Source organism: Elgaria multicarinata, chromosome 5, assembly GCF_023053635.1.
Source record: "Elgaria multicarinata webbii isolate HBS135686 ecotype San Diego chromosome 5, rElgMul1.1.pri, whole genome shotgun sequence".
Lineage (NCBI taxonomy): Eukaryota > Metazoa > Chordata > Lepidosauria > Squamata > Anguidae > Elgaria > Elgaria multicarinata.
Genome location: NC_086175.1, coordinates 23,016,711 through 23,037,099, shown reverse-complemented (window position 1 = coordinate 23,037,099; position 20,389 = coordinate 23,016,711). Strand labels below are relative to the sequence as shown.

Here is a 20,389-nt window from a genome sequence, read left to right as displayed (position 1 = left end):
GTCTATCCAGAACTAAACTGTATGAAGCACTGGCATTAACTGCTGTTGCCTCTATCCAAACCTCTGAGCCCTAAAAACCCATCAGCATGTATTAGTCAGTTCTGACTGCATAGTGCAATTTGACAGGAGTGCGGAAAACCCATCGAATTCAGCTTGTTTGGTTATTCTTGCTTTCTACAGCAAGTTTCAAGTTGTGCTTTAAACTATGCAGGCAACTGCTGCTGAAATCTTGGGCGGCAGAAGGGTGGTTGGACAAGAACTTCAGTGTTTGGGGAGAAACTTCAGTCTCCTATATAAGTATCTGCTCCCACCCACCCCATGATTAGCAGAATCAGAATATTTTAGGCAAAACAGTGCTAACCATGCAAAACCATGGGAGAAATCAAATGTGCTTCATCTGCATCAATTCAGCTTTTAGCCCAGGATTTGGATCACCCTGACACAAGATCTTCTTAAACATTTTTTTTTTTTGCAGAGAACAAACAGCTATAAGTATACTTACTTTTAGGTACAAGAAGCTTTAATCAATCCTTGAAATGTCTTGATGAGATATTTTTTTAAAAATAAGTCTATCTATGTTATATAGACTCTCGATGGTATTTACAAAAAAGCAAATGAATCTACTTAATCAGAATTACATGTGAATTTGAAAGTCATGAGTGGCACAAGACTATCTGCCACACACCCAACCCAGCTAAGCAATGACCAAAACTGCAATCTTTCACCCATAATCCCCATTGAGCTCAATGGAACTTACGTCTAAGTAGACATGTATATTCCCACTGAAAGCTACAGTACTTAGTTGATAGCTCAATCCTATACATGTCTACTCAGAAGTTAAATCCCATTGAGTTCAGTGGGACTTACTCTCAGGTAAATGTGTATAGGATTACAGCTTTGGTAGCAGCTAACTAACCCTGATTAGTCGGATTGAGGCCAATGAATTGGAGCTTCCTTAATAAATTTGTTTCCGTATTTCCATTTCAAAAATAGTGTCTCATATGTAATATATCAGAAACAGCTACCGATAATGCTGAAAGGGAGAAAGACATCATATCATGCAACCTTCACGGTATTATGAAAAAAAGGCCTAATCTTCTGCAAGCTTCATGGTCAATTTCCCTCATCCTCAACGTATTGTATATGTGACAAAATAGCTTTTTAAGTAGTATTACGGCTTTTATTTTACAACGATAACACTTCATGGCCTACTCCTGTGCCACATTAATAGAATCAGTAATGACAAATTGTACTACAGTGAGTTCAGCCACAGAATATCCTCCTGCAGGTCATCAGAATAGGAAGATTTAACATCTTTCCTCGCCCCCACCTCCTCCCTGAAGAGCTTTAGGAGTTGTTGTTTTTTCATTTGATGCTGCAGTTCACCAATAAAACTGTTTAGTTAAAAAAATAGATTCACAGAAGAAAAAATATACACATTGGTGTTCCTTGGTGTTTTATCCTTTCAGCGAGGCCTGGCCGGACAAGATGTTTTGAGTGTGTCTGTAATTCAGACCTGTTACCCCCAGTATCTGTCCATTTAAGAAAACTACAAGGTGGAAGCCATAGCCCTTTCTACATCTAAGGGTTATCCCAGGAAAATGGAGGGATCGTCCCTGCCGGTATCCCGTGTGGCATTTGGATGCACAGGAACGATCCCAGGACAATCCTAGGATATAGGGCTGGCGTAGATATGCCCCATGGCTCCACATAGTCTACAACACATCTTCCCTGCTCCTCAAAACTGGAAGCCAGAGCAGGCTCCTGGTGAATTAGCCCCTTATTTTTCAGTTAGTACATTAATTTTAATAAGCACATCCTAGGCAAAAGATGATGTGGGATTTCTTGTCCATGTGCAACTTTAGTGATTGGTTAGGCAGTCAACCCTCCCTCCATCTTCTGACAAATCAGAACAAAAACCGACTAGGCTTCCTTTAGTCTTTTGCCACCTTACCATCTCTCTGACTACCCAAGGATGTTGGGCATTGAACATGTCCCCTACAGGTTGAGAGTATCCTCCAAATGCTTAGCATAGGTTAGCAATTTTTGTACTCTTTCCTTCATTTCCCAAGTACGTGATTGCTTTCCCTTGTTCCTTTATTATATTCCTTAATAAATATTTAGATATCAATTTGGATCTGAAGTTTTGGAGTTTCTTACAAACATCTAGGGAGGGTCTTCCTTCCACTTCTTGAGTCACATTACTGGACTTTAAGCTACAGGGAAGTAAAAAGGACAAGGACAGGTTGAGGCTTGACCAGCTGGTGACTGGGAGCTTGGGTTGGCAGTCCTCCTTATTTCCAAACTGATGTGCCTTAACATTCAGAGAAACACACTCACTCCTAACTCAGGTTGACGGAATTAAGAAAGGTGGAGGACACGTTGCCAATGGCGCACCTTAAAGAACTGGCACTGGAATGGGTGTTGCTCCATTGTCATACTAACCACACGGTCATCTGTTTCTTGGCTTATTTCTCAAAGCTTAAGAAAAGTAGCAAAGGCTTAATTTAGAGGCCAAACACATTTATTAGGATAAATGTGTGTCTGTTGCTGAAAAAGACAGCTGTGTGTCTAGTTCCTCCTCTCAACTGTGTCGGCCAATTATTTGAAGGGGCCACAGGAAAAACAGAACACATTGGAGTTATCCCAAGGGCAAACTATCTACAACTGCTCTTCAGTTTTTTAGTATGGTCCTTCTGTAAATAGCAAAGTTCCAGGTTATTGATGGTCAACATGATTAACTAAAATAGATGTTGACCTGATTCAGACAACACACTCAACCTTTACTCAGGGTTGAGTATTGGTTGGATTGTGGATTGTTGTTAAATTGTGGGTTGTCACTGAACCATGGGTTGTTGTGTTGTGTAAACCCATGGTTCGTTAATCACATACAGCTCACAATTCACAACACAACGAACAACCACGGATTTTCTTTATGGGTTATTAGTGGTTAACAAAACATGGTTTGTTAGCACAGCTAGGTTCACACAACACAACAACACATACTTCAACGACAATCCACGAATCAACAAGTCATGATTGTGTTGTCATGTTGTGCGAACCTAACTGTTCTCTAAAAATATAGTTCTGGCAGGGACTCCTTAAGCAACATGGCAGACAAAGCATGATGAATACCCAGATTCTAAACACAATGGCCAATCCTGAGCATGAATGAACAAGAGATGCCCATTTTCTTTTTATCTCTCATGAAAAAGCTCTATGTATATAAAAGTAATTCCCGTTGTACACCTCCTATATTTTCCTCTTAGAGAATCAAACAAAAAACTATTGCATGTAAAAGGTCCTCAGTCATTACATAGATTTCAATATCACTGACATGTAGTTCCATTGTATTATACTAAAACTACAACTAGTATAATGGTTAATACCTTGCAATTCCCACACCTTCAAAGGCTCTGTGTCATCAGAACTTTCAATGAGATATTTTTTCAGTTCTTTCAGATTGTCTTTGAGGTCAGGATAGTTCTGCCTGGGATAGAAAATATACACAAAATATACACAGCAGTTGGAGAATGTTACAATTCCGTAGATGTTAAGACTTCCTCCCAAGGGAAGCTAAATTGGCGCTCTCTCTGTTATCCTTCCAATGGCAGGCAAAATACGTCTTTGTTCAAGAAGGCCTTTGGCCTGTAAGTGGGTTTGTCGGTTGAGTGTTGAGCCCAGTGTTCGAAGCAACTTTCCGATAATGGCTACCATTAACTATGGTTAGAACTTATGTCAATGTATATATAATCAAGCCAATACACACACACGCTAGATATACACAACTGCTTTATAGTGATATTGAAGTACACTGATACATGTTGGGGCACAATCCACATTCCATATATTGCTTTCATAGTGCGATTTCCTACTTTTTATTCCATATTCGTAATGATTTGACACAAGGGGTAGATCTGGCCCTAGATGATTAAATCACTTCACCATGATTAAGGGGAACTATGTAACATGGAGTGGGGAATCCATTTTTTTTAAAAAAGGTGAGGGGGAAGAGAACCTGTAGCATGGACCCAATCTCCTGTCTGTGCTCAGGATATCAGGAATGTTATGTCTACATTAATCCTTTCAGATTCTGCTAGACTCCTTGCCTTTTTGTTGAGCACAGAGCAATCCTAAATAGGGTGAGGCGGAGCAAGTTAAGTGGCAGGTGATCTATCACTTCAAAAGCCTAGCTGACTCACTCCAGCCAGAGCTGCAAGTTTTTTTCTTTTACCTCTCTGGTATTTGATTTCAATGGGAAGAATATAGGAAACTGTCTCATACTGAGTCAGACCCTTAGTCCCTCTAGCCCAGTATTGCTGACACTGACTGGCAGCAGCTCTCCACGGTTTCAGGCAGGAGTTTTTTCAGCCCTACTTGGAAAAGCCAGGTGCTGAAGTTGGGACCTTCTGCATGGAAACAATGTGCTCTACCATGGAGCTGCAGCCCTTCAGTGGCAGAAAATACCTATGTCAGCTCATGCCTGGTGTAGTTATGGCACCCAGTCTGGGATCATGCTGGGAGTTGGGACCAAAAGGGCTTTGGATCCAAAAGATCCAAGGCCATCCCCGATCTGCCCCCAGAATGCCCTATTTAGCCCCTACTAAACCAGCAGAAAGACCCCCTATGGGGCCTCCTATGCCTACGGGATTTTCCATGGGACTTCCAGGGTGGATGGGCTGCCCTACCAGCAGAGCCCCTGCACTCCGTCCTAACTCTCTTAAGCCAGCCTTCAGGGGAAGGGGTTACGATTGCCCAGTAATGCTGCTACTCTTTTCCAACATGCCAAATCCATACAAAGAGGTGCCTGCAGAGACGGTTCAGAAGTTGTTCAGCTCCCTTCCGTGGGAAAGGCCAAACTTGAAATGCTGGGATGTTTTCAGCCCTCATTTTGGGGTTAAACTCAAATGTTTTACTCATTACATTTATTTTTCTCTTTTGGTTTCATCAGTTTCAAACTCTCTTGAATGAATGAAATCTTTATTGCTAAGAGCGATAAGCCATCACAATTCGACATAATAAAAACAAGTAAAAAGATAAGCTAAAATAAATAAGTTAAGTTAAAAGTGGATAATGTAGAAAAATCATATTAACACACATTAAGAACTCGCAAGTGGGGAACTAGATCAGTACATATACTAGAACGAAATCTCCAGCTCTGTATTATGAAACTTGTTGGGAGTCTTGGTGCCTAGCTCTCAACTTACTTGCAGCTAAGGCGAATTTTGCAACCAGATCAGTAATAAATACATTATTGCCAGCCAGCAATATACAGATTTGCTCAAGGGTAGATCGATCAGAAAGATAACAACGAATGTAATCGAGAATTTTTTTGTCTAGGGCATTTGTATATATAGGGCATCACAACAGATAATGTACACTCCCCTTCACCACTGGGGAGCAGAACCTCAGCTATTTCCTTAGAAATGATAAAGAAAGGTGTTAAAATAGGAAATAAACACAATATCAAATACCTTCCTGAAGACCTAATCAGACACTAAAATTTATATTAAGGTGCCTTTGGTACTGCAGAGCAATAAAGGCTTCACAAAATGGGAGCACATGCATTGGAAAGGGGCATCAATTTGGGGGAAAGAGGGAGAGTAATCCAGCCCCCAGATCAGAGTAGTTGCCCTCCCCAATACAGAAAATCGTCTTCAAGTCATATGCTGAGTTTAGATTTATGTTTGTTTTAATGAAATTTCATACGGAAATAAACTGGGTCCCTAAAAAATGAGATCTAGGAGAATTTATGCATACCAGTACAAGAAGATGTTTCATATTTATCTTGTTATTGAAAAGAAAAGAAACTTATGAAAATTACCAATCACACTGTTATCTAAATATAGTTCAAACTAAATGCCCCCCTTTTAAATGCTGTTTTAAAATTTACGCACGAGGAAATATCTATTTGTAACCATTCTTTGACAGAAGCCTATTCTTAAAACAGTATAGTTGTCAAACTAACATTTCAACAGCAATTATTATAAACCTCAAGGCATTTTTAACTACTAATGCAAATCCATTTCATAAATCAGGTATAGTTTCATAAGCTGATTTTGCTGTAGATTTCTTTTAAGCATTAAAATGCAAGTTTATAAAACAGACCATGAAAGTATGGAATTACAATTATCAACTCACTTTAATGTGTCAAAGAAAAATCCCTGGACCTCACTTTCCTCATCGCCTTCTTCTTCCGTTACATTTCTTGTAGCTAAACATGGCACATGAACAAAATATGACAATATGTTCGCTTTGCAGAAGTTATTACAATGACAAATTCTTTCTATCAAAGTACCTAACATATTTCCTAAAATGAGAAAAAAGAAATTAGACAAGTCCTCAAATAGATGACAAAGGAGGAAGATCATGTTTGGTGTACAGTTAGAAAATGGGTATTTTCCATTCTGTAAAGGCTCCCATCTACAAAAAAATTACAGATGTATATTTCTGTATTGATTCTCAATGCCTGTGGCTACTTTTGCCATATCCCACAGAATGCAATCACAACCAATGGTGTGTGTCAGGAAAACAAATATTGGGTGAATTACTGACCCAATAAGACATTTTCCATTAACTTCAATGGGGCCATGCAGAAGATTATTGCCTTCAAAATTCTAGACACTGCCAAATATTTTGTGATAATAATGTCTCCAGTAACACCACATACAGAAGAAAAATGTACCTTCTGCCTGAGAGTCGTCCACCGCTTTGTATTCTGTACTCTTTATTGCAAGTTCCACACCATATCCAGACAAATACATCTTCTGAGAGAGAGGTTTCTGGATGAGCACATAATTTTGAAAAGAAAGTAAAAGAGGAGTGTTGAGAGCCACCCATTTCTAAATAATACCTAAAATTAGGTTTACTTCAGAGCAAGTGCCATCAGAATCAGGTGGACTTCTGAATAAACATGCATAAGATCAGGATTTTACTTTACTGTAATAAGTAATTGACTATTAAATGTAGCAGGCATTTGACTAGAGTTTAACTATATACTCTGATAATTTTGTTCCCAAAAGCAAGAGTCCCACTGACTGAATTAGTATTTTTTTTCTATTGATTTTTAAAGTGCAGGCCTGAATTTTTATTTTTATTTTTTAGGGGACTAGGTAATGTCTTAGCTCACTAGTGCCCAGAACTGTGCATTGTAGATCATTAGTGTGCCATGAGAGGCTGAAGCATGCTTTGAAAAATTAAGCCAGCACATTGGGTGTATCCGATACTCCATGCCTCTGAAAGCAAGAACACAATCTACACCATTGATTCCAATTCCCCTTGCTCTGCCAATGTTTGGCCAGGCAGCAACCTCATCCCGAGGAAGAGGAAGTAAAGGCTTATCGTGCTTCCCTGATGCAGCTGCACTAGAGAACAAGGCAATCCTGAAAAGCATTCCTGTTCCCTAGAAAACATGATCCAATTCACAGCTGACTGAGCAAAAGGGAAGATAGGAAACCAGGAGACACTATTAACTATGCAGTTGCAAGAATACCTGCCCATTGTTCTTGGAGTTCATTGAGAGAAGTCTGTCTCTCTTTTCAAGTGTAGATATTGGGCCTGTGCAGACAACACACTAAGCCATGGTTAGGCCACTAACCCTTTCCAGCAAATGGTTAGTGAGAGTGTTTAAACTGTGGTTATGTAGCCACCATGGTTAGGAATGGTTCACACAACACACTAAGCCACAATGTTTAGCTCAAAATGCTTAACCACCGTGGCTTAGAGTGTCATCTGAACAGGGTCAGTTATAATCCCCCACAAAAAATATGCCCCACATATCAAATGCTGCTTTAGATTATCAGTTACCAGAAGTGGTAATTAGAATACCTATGGTCTGTTACATCTTGGAATATGTAACGCTTGGTGTGGCTATCTGCATTATAAAGGAGAAAAAGATGTGGGCTTTCTGAAATACTATATGGCTGCATGTTAAGTTTGTACTGGTTAAGCACTGATTATGTATGAGTAGTGTGTTTCATTGAATAAAATGAGCAAACACCACCCAAAGCATTTATTATAAAAACAAGCTTTTAATTATGTAGTGCTTTAACTATCTATCGTGAAATCCATGCAACATTATAGTACATGTTTTCAGAAAACCGCTTTCATTCATGAAATTACTTACACAAACCAACAAAGTATCCTCAAGGCAATAACCCACATGAAATCTGCTTGGCAAGGAGGAGGTTAGGAATATTGGGTGAAGTTAAGAACCTATGGATTCTAAAAAAAAATTGATAACCAGGCAGCAAAAATGTCTTCTGTTTGTCTACTCACATAAGCCTGGTGTAGATGTAACATTTGGAATATTCTAGCCATAGGTAGATAGAAAACATATCAGAGGCAGGCATACTTTCCCCTGCTTCACAAATTACCATTTTCTTTGCATGATTTGTTCCAACCATGATGTAGTATTATATCTGCATTAGCATTGTTCATGGTTAATACTAACCAGATTCCTTCAAAAACAGGGTTTGCAAGCCCATTCTAATCCTGGCTTCAAACTCTGGCTTCAAGAACAAACCCTGTTAGCATTAATCATGGTTAACCAGAAAGCACACTTAAAAGAGAGACACATGACTCCCCTCCATGTGCTGAATAAATGCATGGCCCTGCAATCCCTCTGTGCATTCAATCCATGGCTGGGGGATGGGGGTCATGTGTATCCCCCACCATGTCCCCCTTTTGTAGTAAAATGTAGACAATAGACTTTGAAGAAATAGCTGAGTATTCAACCACGGAGCAAATGGGGGGGAAATAAACTCTATTTAAATGGGTGTTTAGTTATTTCACTTCCACAAACACCTACCTGGACAAAATGTCGGAGAACATAAACAATTTCCTCCTTTTTCGCTTTGTCAGATAAAGCTCTGTGAAACGTGGTAAAGTCTTTTGTACCCATTTCAGCATAAAGGATCACTACTGGGTGAGTCTCATTGAGTGTGGGATATATATGATCTCCTTTGAACAGATATGGCTTGGGCCTTGGATTAAGAACAAATAATTTTTCAGCTCAGCATAAATGATACTAGAATGAGAGTGTCAGAAGAGTACAATTGACAAAGCATATGAAAGTGCAATCTATGCATACCTACTCAGAAGTAAATTGTATTGAATGAAATGGGGCTTACTCTCATTTAAGAAGATACGTTGCAACCTAAGACCTTGAAAGGACATTACAATTGCTATAACTGGTTGCAGAGCAAAATGAAATTCCATTTCAAACTAAAAGATGAAACTTTGCATTCATCAAAGGTCAATTTAGTTAAAAGCTGCACAGCAGCGATCATAAAGTACTGACACAATTATAGTTAAATTATCCTGCAACATGCAGACATTTTATTTAGTACTGTTCCTATTTAGTACTACTGGGTCAAATGCAATGTAGTCACTAAAGATGACATGGGGTAGTTCAAATTCCAGTTGGATTCAGGCTTGGTTTTCGAGTTTTATGCTAGAGGAGCAACACCCTCACCAAGCACAAAACTACATGAAGCTTCATCCATCCACGTTTATTCAGAAGTGTCTCCCATTCATTTCAATGGAAAGTAGTCCCAAGAACACACACGGGACTGTAGCCTAAATTGGGTGCATTGAGAAGAATGTGTATTTAATGACATCAGATCTCTGTGTCGTTTTTACCTAAGTGTAGCATTTATTCTCATATTTTATATGCTCACTTTTTATGCACTCACATCTGCTAGTAGGATAGCCAGAGGGAACAGGACAAATGAAGAAACAAATTGCAAGGTTCACCTGACCAGAGTTTGTATAGTATCTCATATACACACATTTTAAAACCTCAACCAGCCTTATTCTAAAAAAAAAGTAACTGATTAGGCAACTCCCGAGCACAACACACCCTCAATATGTAGTCTTTGAGCATCAGGGGAGGTCAATCTAAGTGGATGGAGACGATAGCAGCAGGATGGGGCAGAAGTGACAGAAAAGTACCCATGGCTCTTCTTCAAGCCTTGCCTGAAATGGGAAACATTTACAGTAGCAGCCTTTTGGACAGGCATTCTACTAGTTTCCTCAGAAGAGTAAGGAACACCTCCTGTTGAGTAGACAGGAACCTTACACGTAAGTTGGTTGTTTTAATTTTAGGCATCAAACAGCTTAAATAGGCAAGTGACACAAGTGGGTTAATATTTTGTAAAGTATATCTGATTAGGATGTGGGGCAGAGCTGGGAAAAGGTCAAGATCAAGGGGTTATATCCAATGTTAGTCTTACTTAGACCCACTGAAACAAATAGAACTTAGTAGGGCTCTAAATAGGTCTAACACTGGATACAAGTCAAGGAAAGGCTCCATACTGACTCCTTGAGAGGGAATGAGTGGCCAGATTTTTATCAGTGGCTGCAGCTGAGGATCACAAATGGGCCGGGAAGGCCCTTTGACTCAAACGGAAATGACAGGACTACAGAATCTTACCATAACATTAAAATTAAATGTTGCATCTTTGACTAATGTGCCCTGTTGAGTTTAATGCCCATGTTTACAAAACTGCATGCTTTAAAATTCTATATATCTTTTGTTCTGTATAGTATTATATTTTTAAAAATAGATCACTCAAAATAGCTCATTACATTTACCTTTCAGATGCCTTCCTCAGAAGCTTCTTAATTTCATTAGTCTTACAGGTGCTCTTCCCATGGATAACCACAAATGCACTGCAACCTTTCGGCGGAGGCTCATCAGCTGCAATCTAATATTTCAACAATTACACTCAACCCAGCTGGTGTAATTGCATTTCATCCTAAAAGTAATGTACCTTCCTTTGATTAAAACAGCTCATCAGCTGCTATCACATTGTGTGTCTAAGTACCAAGTATGTGAGGAGAAAATAATGAAAAGATCAAAACCCTAGAAGTACAGTGTAACCGTTTCTCAGGATTCCAACCATCTTCAGTGATTTGGATATTTGAGATATACCCCTTTTGTCTTATTAAAAGAACCATGATACAGGTACTTCATATTTATAACCTTCCAAAAGCCGATTAAAAAAATTGCTGACAAGCCTTTGACCTTTCCATGTCTATCCACCTAGTTATAAATATGTCCTTCTTGTAAAGTGACCAAAACCTGCCTCCATTTTGGTGTCCTCAGAAATGAGATGTAGCTTTCTTTTCCACACTGGTGTATGTTTGCAGCACAACATTCTGTTAAGTCAGATGATCTGTATAATCCTAGTTTGTTTTAACTACCCATAGTTAGAACAAACCACATTCACTATAGAATTAACCCATCTTACATTACATTTGAACTTGGGGAACGTAATAGGAAACTAGTTAGTTCTAAAGTGGAAGTGGAAGCTTTCGATTTCCTCTTTACATATCCAAAACAGGAGGAAAGGAGAGTGCTCTTTTGTTATTCTCCTCAGAGCAAACCATGGTTTACTGTCATATCTGAACCAGACCAAAAAGTTGGAGCCAGAGGTTGCCTTATATGTGGGGAATATTGTATTCTGCTCATAGAAGGGCTGTTTTATAATTTGATTCAGGGTGAGAAAAGTGAAACTCATTTGTGCAAGGACTGGAGAACTGCTACACATTTATTCATTATAGCGCTGTATAAACTCTTCCACTAGTGCAGGGATGGGGAACATCTGACCCTCCGGATATTGTTGGGCTGCAATGATCAGCCCCAGCCACTAGAGCCAATAGTAAGAGATGCTGGGAGTTCTAGTCCAAAAACATCTGGAGAGCTACACATGCTCCAGCCCTGTGCTAGCACAAGTGTTTCTGGAATACTGTTAACAGCTATTATCCTTTCACTCGTGGTTCTTTGGCTCTAGCTCAATGCAAGAAAATTTGGGGGAGGTAACTGAAGGGTTGACTGCAGCTGTAAATTTTAAATGAACACTTTTTAAGAAGCTTCTTAAAATGAGAACACCTAAGACCTGAAGAGCAGGACAGGCTATATAAACCACTTAGACATTCAACTCCAAATCAACAATGCAACAGATGCCACTTTAATTAAAAAAAAAACCACTCAAATAATATTTGAATATATTAGTTTTAATTTATGTTCGTTCCTTTCAGTAAAAGCAGAGGCTCATGTGTATAGATTGGTTTCAACTTTTTACAAAAATTAAAAGCTTTGACCCTAAAATGCCTCTATATTTTATATAATCCCCCATAACAGAAACAAGTGTATGTGGCTAGGATGCAAGCTATACTTCCCACATGATGGGCAGCCTGTAAAGGGCCTTTTCAGATACTGCATCCCCAGGATTCTACCCAAGGACAGATAAGGAGTGGATATGGGTGTGGATCTCATGGTCACACTCTATATCACCTTCTTAGCACTCCTTTTACAACAGGTAGAAGCTAACAAGAGTACTAACAAATCCTGGGTTTATTACAGCCTTCCCCAATCTGGTGCCTTCCAAATGGTTTGGACTACAACTCCAAGCATTCCTAACCATTGCCATGCTGGCTGGGGCTGACCGGAGTTTTGGTCCAAAACATCTGGATGGCACCAGGCTTGGGAAAGCTGACATAGGAAGTCAGCAGTTCCTGAAACAACTGGAAACGAGTGAAAACTCTCATTTTCAGAACAGAGATAGCCAGCGGAGCACCCAAAAGGGAACTCTGCTGACCTGCCCTCTTCCAGAAATGAGTGTTTATGTGCATTTACAGTATTGTTTTAGGAAGCACCAGTTCCTAGTGGTGGGTCCCGCTGGTACAAAAGAATTAGCAGAAGTGCAGCAACACTATAGCATACTGCCCATAAAATATATCCTGGATGACTCACTAACTCTACCTATGGTGTGAAGCCTATGTGAAACCTGCTACCGAGCTCACACTGGGGTTGGACATCATACGAAGAGGCCATGTGGATGCAAATAGATTGACTCCAGTCTCATCCTGCTAACGTCAACAGCACTATTCCAGATGAAGAGCTGGTACTTACAACACAACTACCATGCATAAGCCTCTATAAACTGTTGGCTGTGGTGCTTTCCTCTGCTCGGCAAACCATAGTTGTGCAAAGTGGCTTGTCAAGCAGACAAGGGACCATGCTACTGCAAAACATACTAGAAGGGAGGTTTGCAGTAGCATATAGGAAGTCTTCAAATCCACGCAACTAGCTTCAGAAGAATGGCTTGTTGCATGAAGACAATCACCACGAGGAGCTGCCTAGTAGCTTGTGAATGGTAGCCATATCCAGAGTCCTAACTTTTATCAGCCAACTGTACACACCTGCTGAAACATCTGAACAGTTGGGGAATATGCTCGTAAGGAAAGAGAAAATTTCAAAAGGTTAATCTGCAAATTTGTGAGGAACTGTCCAGCTTTCTTCAAGATTAAGTTGTAATAAGAATGTTCCGAGACTGTATAAAAAAAAGAAGAAAAAAATACAAGGGAGATGTTAATATCAGACCCCAAATATCAACAAATTAGGCAACATATAAACATGTGTTTGATGCAAAAAAAACCCAGTGTATAGAAAAATATTTCTCATGAGCTGCCAATACTAAAAATAAGCTTTCAATGTAATACAAATGCAACTCCTCAGGCTGGGATTTTACAAATCAAATATACAACAGGCTATTTAAGTGTTATTTTCATGAAGGCAAGTCCCTCAAAAGCAGGTATTTATGGGTTTTACTTTTTTAGGGTATAAACTGTTAAACATCAGCTAGACAGCAAAACATTGAACTCCTGGTGGTGGGCACCAGAGAAACAGAGGCTGAAGGAATGACAGACATGGATGTAACTGCACTAATAACAACCTCAGTATTTCTGATGGTAGCAGAGGAGAATTTGCAACAGCTGCTGCCTCCAAAAATGGCTGCAAAAGGACAGCATGAAGGAGAACGTCTTAGAAAGTCATGCTTTCCAGGAGTGCACTGGTTTCTCCTTTCAACCTGAAGGAGTGGCAGAGAGGTTTGAACCAAAATAATATAATATTAAATGAATAATATTAAATGAATCATTTTGCCCAATGAAAGATAGCATAGGCCAAGGCAAATGCCTGGCATTCTGTGAAGAAAAAATAAATAAATGCTGTGCTCATGGAAAGGCCAAGAGGAAAAATGGAAGGTGGACATGCTAATACTGTGGAAGAGAAAAACAGAAAGTAGTACAAGGAGTATGGATAAACAGCCATGAGAAAACAGGCTGTTTTTTCACCAAGCCATTACATATATAATTTTCTTTTAACAAATAGCAATTAGGGCTCCACTCCCGACTGAACACCTGGGCAAATCCTTAGGGATTAAATATTAAACAGAGAACACTGCCCTCACAACAACACAGTTGATGCTTCTACTCTTTCCTGCCTGGAATATTCTGGTTGGGTAGCCATTTTAATGAACTATAGTCCACAAAACCTTGTGCCTGAGTAAGTGTGTTCGCCGTAAGATTCTTCGGGGGGGTTGTGCTGCAATAGACTAACACAGCTACCCCTCTTGAAATAACCTATATTTTATGTTTTAGAACACGAGTCCAAACTATTGTATGTTATCTCCCTCTCTGCCCTTAGATAATGAGTGACAATGGTTGAAAGATGATGGGAACAGCCATAGTGACCTAATGAGAATTGGGCTTTTCTTGGGAAGAAATGCTACCCCATAGAAGCAGTTTGAGTATAATTGTATTCTTCTTCTTTTTGAAAGCCATCTTGAGAATCTGAATTGAAAGAATGGTTTAAACCTCTAAAATAAAAACAAACAGTTGTGGTGTAACCTAAGGCTTAGACAAATAAAAAAATAAAATTTACGTTATTTTATTCACTGCCTAGTATTCAGTTGACAAATTTGGGGCTAGTTCACACATGCTTGTTTTATCTACACAATTCCTCCCTTGTACCCAGAGGCTGGAAAAGGTACTGCCAGTCCAAGAAATTAAGCAGAAAATAAGTGCACTGTTTTAAAATACTAGGCACATCTGCCAGAGAAACTGGATTAATTCATTCAGCACAACTAATATTCACAAGTCCCATACTCCCTGGACTCAGACCATGCTGGACTCTGCAGGCTGGCCTGGGTGCTATTTGAAGTTCTATGTGCAGTATCCTTTATTACAATATTATGCTCAATTTTGTCTACAAACAACGGCCCAGTTCAGAAGTTATGGGAAACCATGGCTTATTTAAACAAACCTGCATGAGCCTCACAATCACCTGCTGCCCCACACATTTTTGTAAATGTGAGGAGATTGGAAGCTTTTGTTTCAGAGGTTATAATAAACTACAGGTTCACTATATGTCTGAACTTGGGGAACTGTGGTTAGTTTTAACTCTAGTTAGTGAACAAGCCGGAATCTGAAACCATAGTTTGATCTCGTTGGTTCTCTAGAATTTAAACAAACCATATTCCCCCAAGTTCAGATGTACAACAGGGAAATGTGGCATATTTAAAACTGGTAGTGAAAGCTTCTGAATCTCTTTTGACATGCAGAAGAGGAGAAGAAAAAGAGAACACAAGCCTGAGCTTGTTGCTGTTTATTTGTGTAGTAGGAAACCATGGTTCCTTGTTATGTCTGAACTCAACCAAACTCAGTTGACTCTAGTTTATGGATTAATTCACACACACACACACACACACACACACACACACACGGTTATCACTCATTGAATGCAACATTAAGGCATTATTTTCATATGAAACAACTGTTAATGCAACACTGCAAACCCAGATCCTTCCATCAATGGAAACAGTTCACACATTCATCTCTAGGTAATTGATGAAAGAGTTATTAGCCCTGAATCCTCAAGTTTCAAGGAGAAGTTTCCAGGTAATTGCTGCCCTTAGTGTCTAATGATTTGAAGAGTTCTCCTATTCAACCCTCAGATTGGCTGGAATCGAGGGGGAACAGAAAGAAGAGAATGTGGCCTTCTCCTGTTGTCTCAAGGTTATTTTAATGAACTTGCTCTATCCTATAACTCAGGTCTACTAATCCCACCCCCCCTTTTTTGCAGGACACTGTAACAATTGCTCAGATACAGAAAAGCCCTATTTTAAGCTCAAGGTTTGAACTAGAGGACAAAAGGCATGATTTTATAAGCCCTATTAGTCCAATAAAACAGAACAATAAGGTATTTTAAATTATTGTCCAATCCAGAGCTCCTTTCCTGCCATTTGGTATGACATTGCCTTGTTTTGATTGCTTCATTGTCCTTGAACCCCTCTTGGATCTGTTGCAATTCACACTTCCCTGCTATGAGTTGCTGTAAGTACAGAAACAACTGTACACCTCTACAGAAATTAACTTTGTTTGGTCAGTAAAGTAAAAGGGAACTTCCATGGGTCTGTAGTGTGGCTAAGGCTTATCTATAAGGTCAAAACAATAACCTTCTCCATGATACTTTGCCCTCCCCAAGAAATTAGGATTCCAATATCTGAAACTTTCTGGAATAAAAGTGAGGGGGGGAGAGAAAACTTTGATAAGGAGATAAAGGATGAAAATCGATGAGAAACAGTCCTCTCATACATACATACATACACAAATATATGGTTGCATAAGAAGTTGGCCCTATGTTTAGGCACAGCATGGCAGCCTGCCTCATGCAGCAGATGTAGATAGAACAAGATGCCATTTGGATTTTCTGTCCCAGTGATCAGCACGTCTCAGGGACATCTTAGGATACTTTATTTTCATGTGAAGAAACTTGGAAGTGAAGTACTAGTGGTGACAATTACACAATGTAGAGTGGGTTTAAAGTATAGAAGCTATTCACAGCATCATGTGGTACAAATAAAAGGAAGATCTGCTAGTTCAGACGTACCCAACTAACGTTTTTTTAAAAAGAAGTGACTTACCTCCTTTCTTGTATACAGCTAATTCTTTCACCGTTTCCAAGAACTGCCAGAATTGATCATTGCTTTCTTCTGCAATGAATTCACTGTTAAAAGTGCATGCAATAATTAATATTTTAGTAGAGTTCGACACACACACATGCAGAGAACCTAAGTGTTTATAACAGAGGCACACAACTTGCGGCCTGCATGTGGACCACAAAGGATTTTACTATGACCCCCTCCCACAATGTCCTGACCCCTGCTGTTTTCCCACTACCTGTATGCTCCACTCTCTCCCCAGAGATTTCCATACAGACTGCTCTTTTCCTACCACAGGAATGAGCTCTCTGTATTAAGAACACAAGGCTGGGGTGCCTGTGTGCAACCTCCAAGCCACCACCACATGCAGCCCTCAGGTCCAAAAAGGTTGTGCATTCCTGATTTATAAGGATGCAATCTACCACTCACATCTTCTAAATAATAGTGAAAGTCCTTTAAGATCAACAGGAGCATTTATCACAAACCATTTGAAGATTGCAGCCTAATAGCCCAAGTCACAGACCAGTAACGACAGAACAACAAGACATATGTAACTATTCTGATGTAGCAAACAAGAATGGGATTCCTCAAGTATATATTTTATTAAGTGATCAGTCATTTATACAGCACAACTGTACTGATCAGCTTGGCAGCAACAGGAAATTGAGCCTAAGGCTGCAATCCTAAACATAATTACTGAGCATAGATCCCATTGAATTCAGTAGGACTTATTCCTGAATAAACATACTTAGGGTTACTCTGCACATGAAACATCTAAGAACACTTACTAGCAAGTCCATTATTAAGGTGGGGTTTAACAAGTCTAATGTTATTATCCAGCCATATAAAATTAACTCAGAATTACAGTAAAGGCATTCTGTCTGCCATGAGCTCAGCAGGCAGGCTTGCACTGTAAACTGAGTAGATGAAAACTGAGTATGAGAAGACATGAAAGATATGTTAACTCATTCTTCCATGTATATAGCGCATATGAAATCTGATGGCACAAGATGTATATTGAATGTACACTACTAAGGAAAGCTCTGAATCTAACATGTTTGGCACTTTTAAACTCCTGATGTTCCACCAATTGAACCAGTGAGCAATAATGAGATAGAATCATTAGATTAAAAAAATTAGATTCATACCTATCAATATTGTTACAGTGGTGAGAAAATGTGAACCCCAGTGATAATTATGGATATTCCATAGTTTATCATGAGCCTTCATGAATCGAACCAGTCTTCTAAATATCCAATAGGGTTTATATTAACCAATTCCATGTCTTATGGAAAAAATGATGTCTAAATTAGGCAAACAATGAGTACCTAGGAGTCAGGGTATGTGCAAAAGTAAGTGAACCTCTGGTTGCATCAGCTCAATTAAAGGGAATAATTAGAATCAGGTGTTTAAGTAATTAGGTAGATTTTCAGGGGTGAGTTTGGGAGGCCCCACCCTATAAAAGTATCAAAAACATTATGAATTTGGTCTTCACCATACAGTAGTGTGGAAACATGTCATGCCACTGCTGCTCAACAGTAGAAAGGGTTACAAAACCATTTCTAAGGATTTAGGGCTCCACCAATCCACTGTCAGACAGATAGTATACAAAAGGAGAAGGTGTAAGACCACAGTCACTCTACCCAAGAGCAGTTGTCTTACCAAAATCTCTCCAAGAACAAACTGGGACATTATCCAGGAAGTCAAAAAGAACCCCACAGTAACATCCAAGTACCTGCAGGCCACTCTTGCCTTGGCTAATGTGAATGTTCATGACTCAATGATCAGAAAAAGGCTGAACAAGAATGGTGTTCATAGGAGGATATCCAGAAGGAAATCACTGTTGCTGCCTAAAAAGAATATTGCTGCCTGTCTGAAGTTCACTGAAGATCACATAGATAAATCTCAAGACATTTGGAACACTGTTCTCTGAACAGATGTGTCAAAGGTAGAATTTTTGGCCTTAATGAGAAGCGTTGTTTGGCAAAACTATTCAAAATTTGACAGCCTACGTGATTAACATGAAAACCTAGGCAAAGTCTTAAACCAACACCAGACTTCTAAGCAATCAATAGCAGAATCCAAGACTGGTTACTGACTTATTTATTGCTAAGCCATAGTGTGAATTCAAATGCATCTATTTTGGGAGGAGGAGCAGTAGCAGGAAACCAAATTGAACACTGCTGCTAGGCATGATAGCAAGTACTGTCTCTGGTTGAGCACAAGAATACCCTACATCACTTTTGCCATCTTACGTTTTTCAAACAAGATTCACAGGATTGCTTGACACATAACTTTTTGAGTGCTTTTGCATTTACAAGACATGTAAGAAATCTGTCACCAGTATTTTAATCACTTGGCAGTTAAAACAATATTACAAGAGGGCTGAAATAACAAAATTCAGTGCCATATATTTGATTCATGGATTTTAACTTCAACCCACTTGCTCTGAGGCAATCACCCTAAAATCTTATTAAAGTATTTGGGAACTACCCTGGAAATAGTCCTTGAATGGTTCCATACATTTCAATGTAATTTCAAGGAAATTATTATAGATCAAAGGAAGTTGTGTATATCCACTGACAATTAGTTTACACTATTATATTTAAAACATATTCATTATTATATTTATATCCCAACTTTCCTTTAAGGGCCTCAAGGCGCCTCCCGTTTTATCCTCTTAACAACCTTCTGAGGTAGGTTGAGCTGAGATAGTTACTAGCCCAAGTGAACGTCATGGCTGAGTGTGGTTTTGAACCTGGTTCCACCTCCTGCTACTCTAACCACTACACTGGTTCTCAGTTCTTGAGGCCTATCTGATTCTCAATCAGATCGTGTCATTTTTCTCCTGAAGAAAAAGTTCTCTGCACATCCTCCAATTCTACAGAATAAACGCAACTCACCTGCATCACTTACAGGAATACTACATCCCCTTCGCACATCTGGGGTTGGATCCAGACTAAGCCCTACTTAGAGCAGCCTCACTGAAATTAACGAAACTTAAGTTAGTCAGGACTAACTTAATTCCCATGAGTTTCAATAGGTCTACTCCAAGTATGACCAAGTCTGGATCTATCCCTTGCCGTTTCCTGCCTCGTAGGAAACCTTTTGTCATCCGCCCAGAGAGCTTCAGCTATGGGGCGGTATATTTATTTATTTATTTATTTATTTATTTATTTATTTCACTTACATACCGCTCCCATAGCCAGGGCTCTCTGGGCGGTTTACAGAAATTCTAAAATTGAGATAAAAACAAGTATACAAAATTTAAAACAAAATAAATAGCGTGTCCTCTGCTTTCTGCCTCATCCCGTCTTCCCACCCCATTGCCCCTCGCAGCCCTACTGCCAGCTTCTTCGGCGGCCCCCTGAGAAGAAAAGTTTTGCCCATCAAGAGGCCGGGGGTCTCTACGCTGCCCCCTTCCTCACGCCTAGGCGCGCACCGCCCCGACCCTCCGGCGGGTAGGGGGTCCCCGTCCTCCTCGCACACGCACCTGGCCTCCATCAGCAACGGCGTCTCCCGCCACTTCGCCCTCAGCCGAGCCGCCACCGCCTTGCGCGGGGAGCTTTCGCTGCCGCGCGGGCAGGCGCTGAGCAGGA

At 39.8% G+C, this 20,389-nt stretch overlaps 1 protein-coding gene across 1 annotated transcript in view; it reads right to left on the bottom strand.

The window, feature by feature from the left end:
* The window catches only part of UGGT2 (UDP-glucose glycoprotein glucosyltransferase 2), an 88,269-nt gene extending 67,880 nt beyond the window's left edge, over window positions 1-20,389 (bottom strand). The window contains exons 1-8 of the mRNA XM_063126055.1: window positions 20,284-20,389; window positions 16,773-16,855; window positions 13,210-13,340; window positions 10,597-10,709; window positions 8,810-8,984; window positions 6,686-6,782; window positions 6,142-6,214; window positions 3,390-3,490 (exon numbers count right to left, since the gene is read on the bottom strand). Coding sequence (XP_062982125.1) covers window positions 3,390-3,490; window positions 6,142-6,214; window positions 6,686-6,782; window positions 8,810-8,984; window positions 10,597-10,709; window positions 13,210-13,340; window positions 16,773-16,855; window positions 20,284-20,294 — 784 coding nt within the window. The 5' untranslated portion in view covers window positions 20,295-20,389. The remainder of the gene's footprint in view (window positions 1-3,389; window positions 3,491-6,141; window positions 6,215-6,685; window positions 6,783-8,809; window positions 8,985-10,596; window positions 10,710-13,209; window positions 13,341-16,772; window positions 16,856-20,283) is intronic.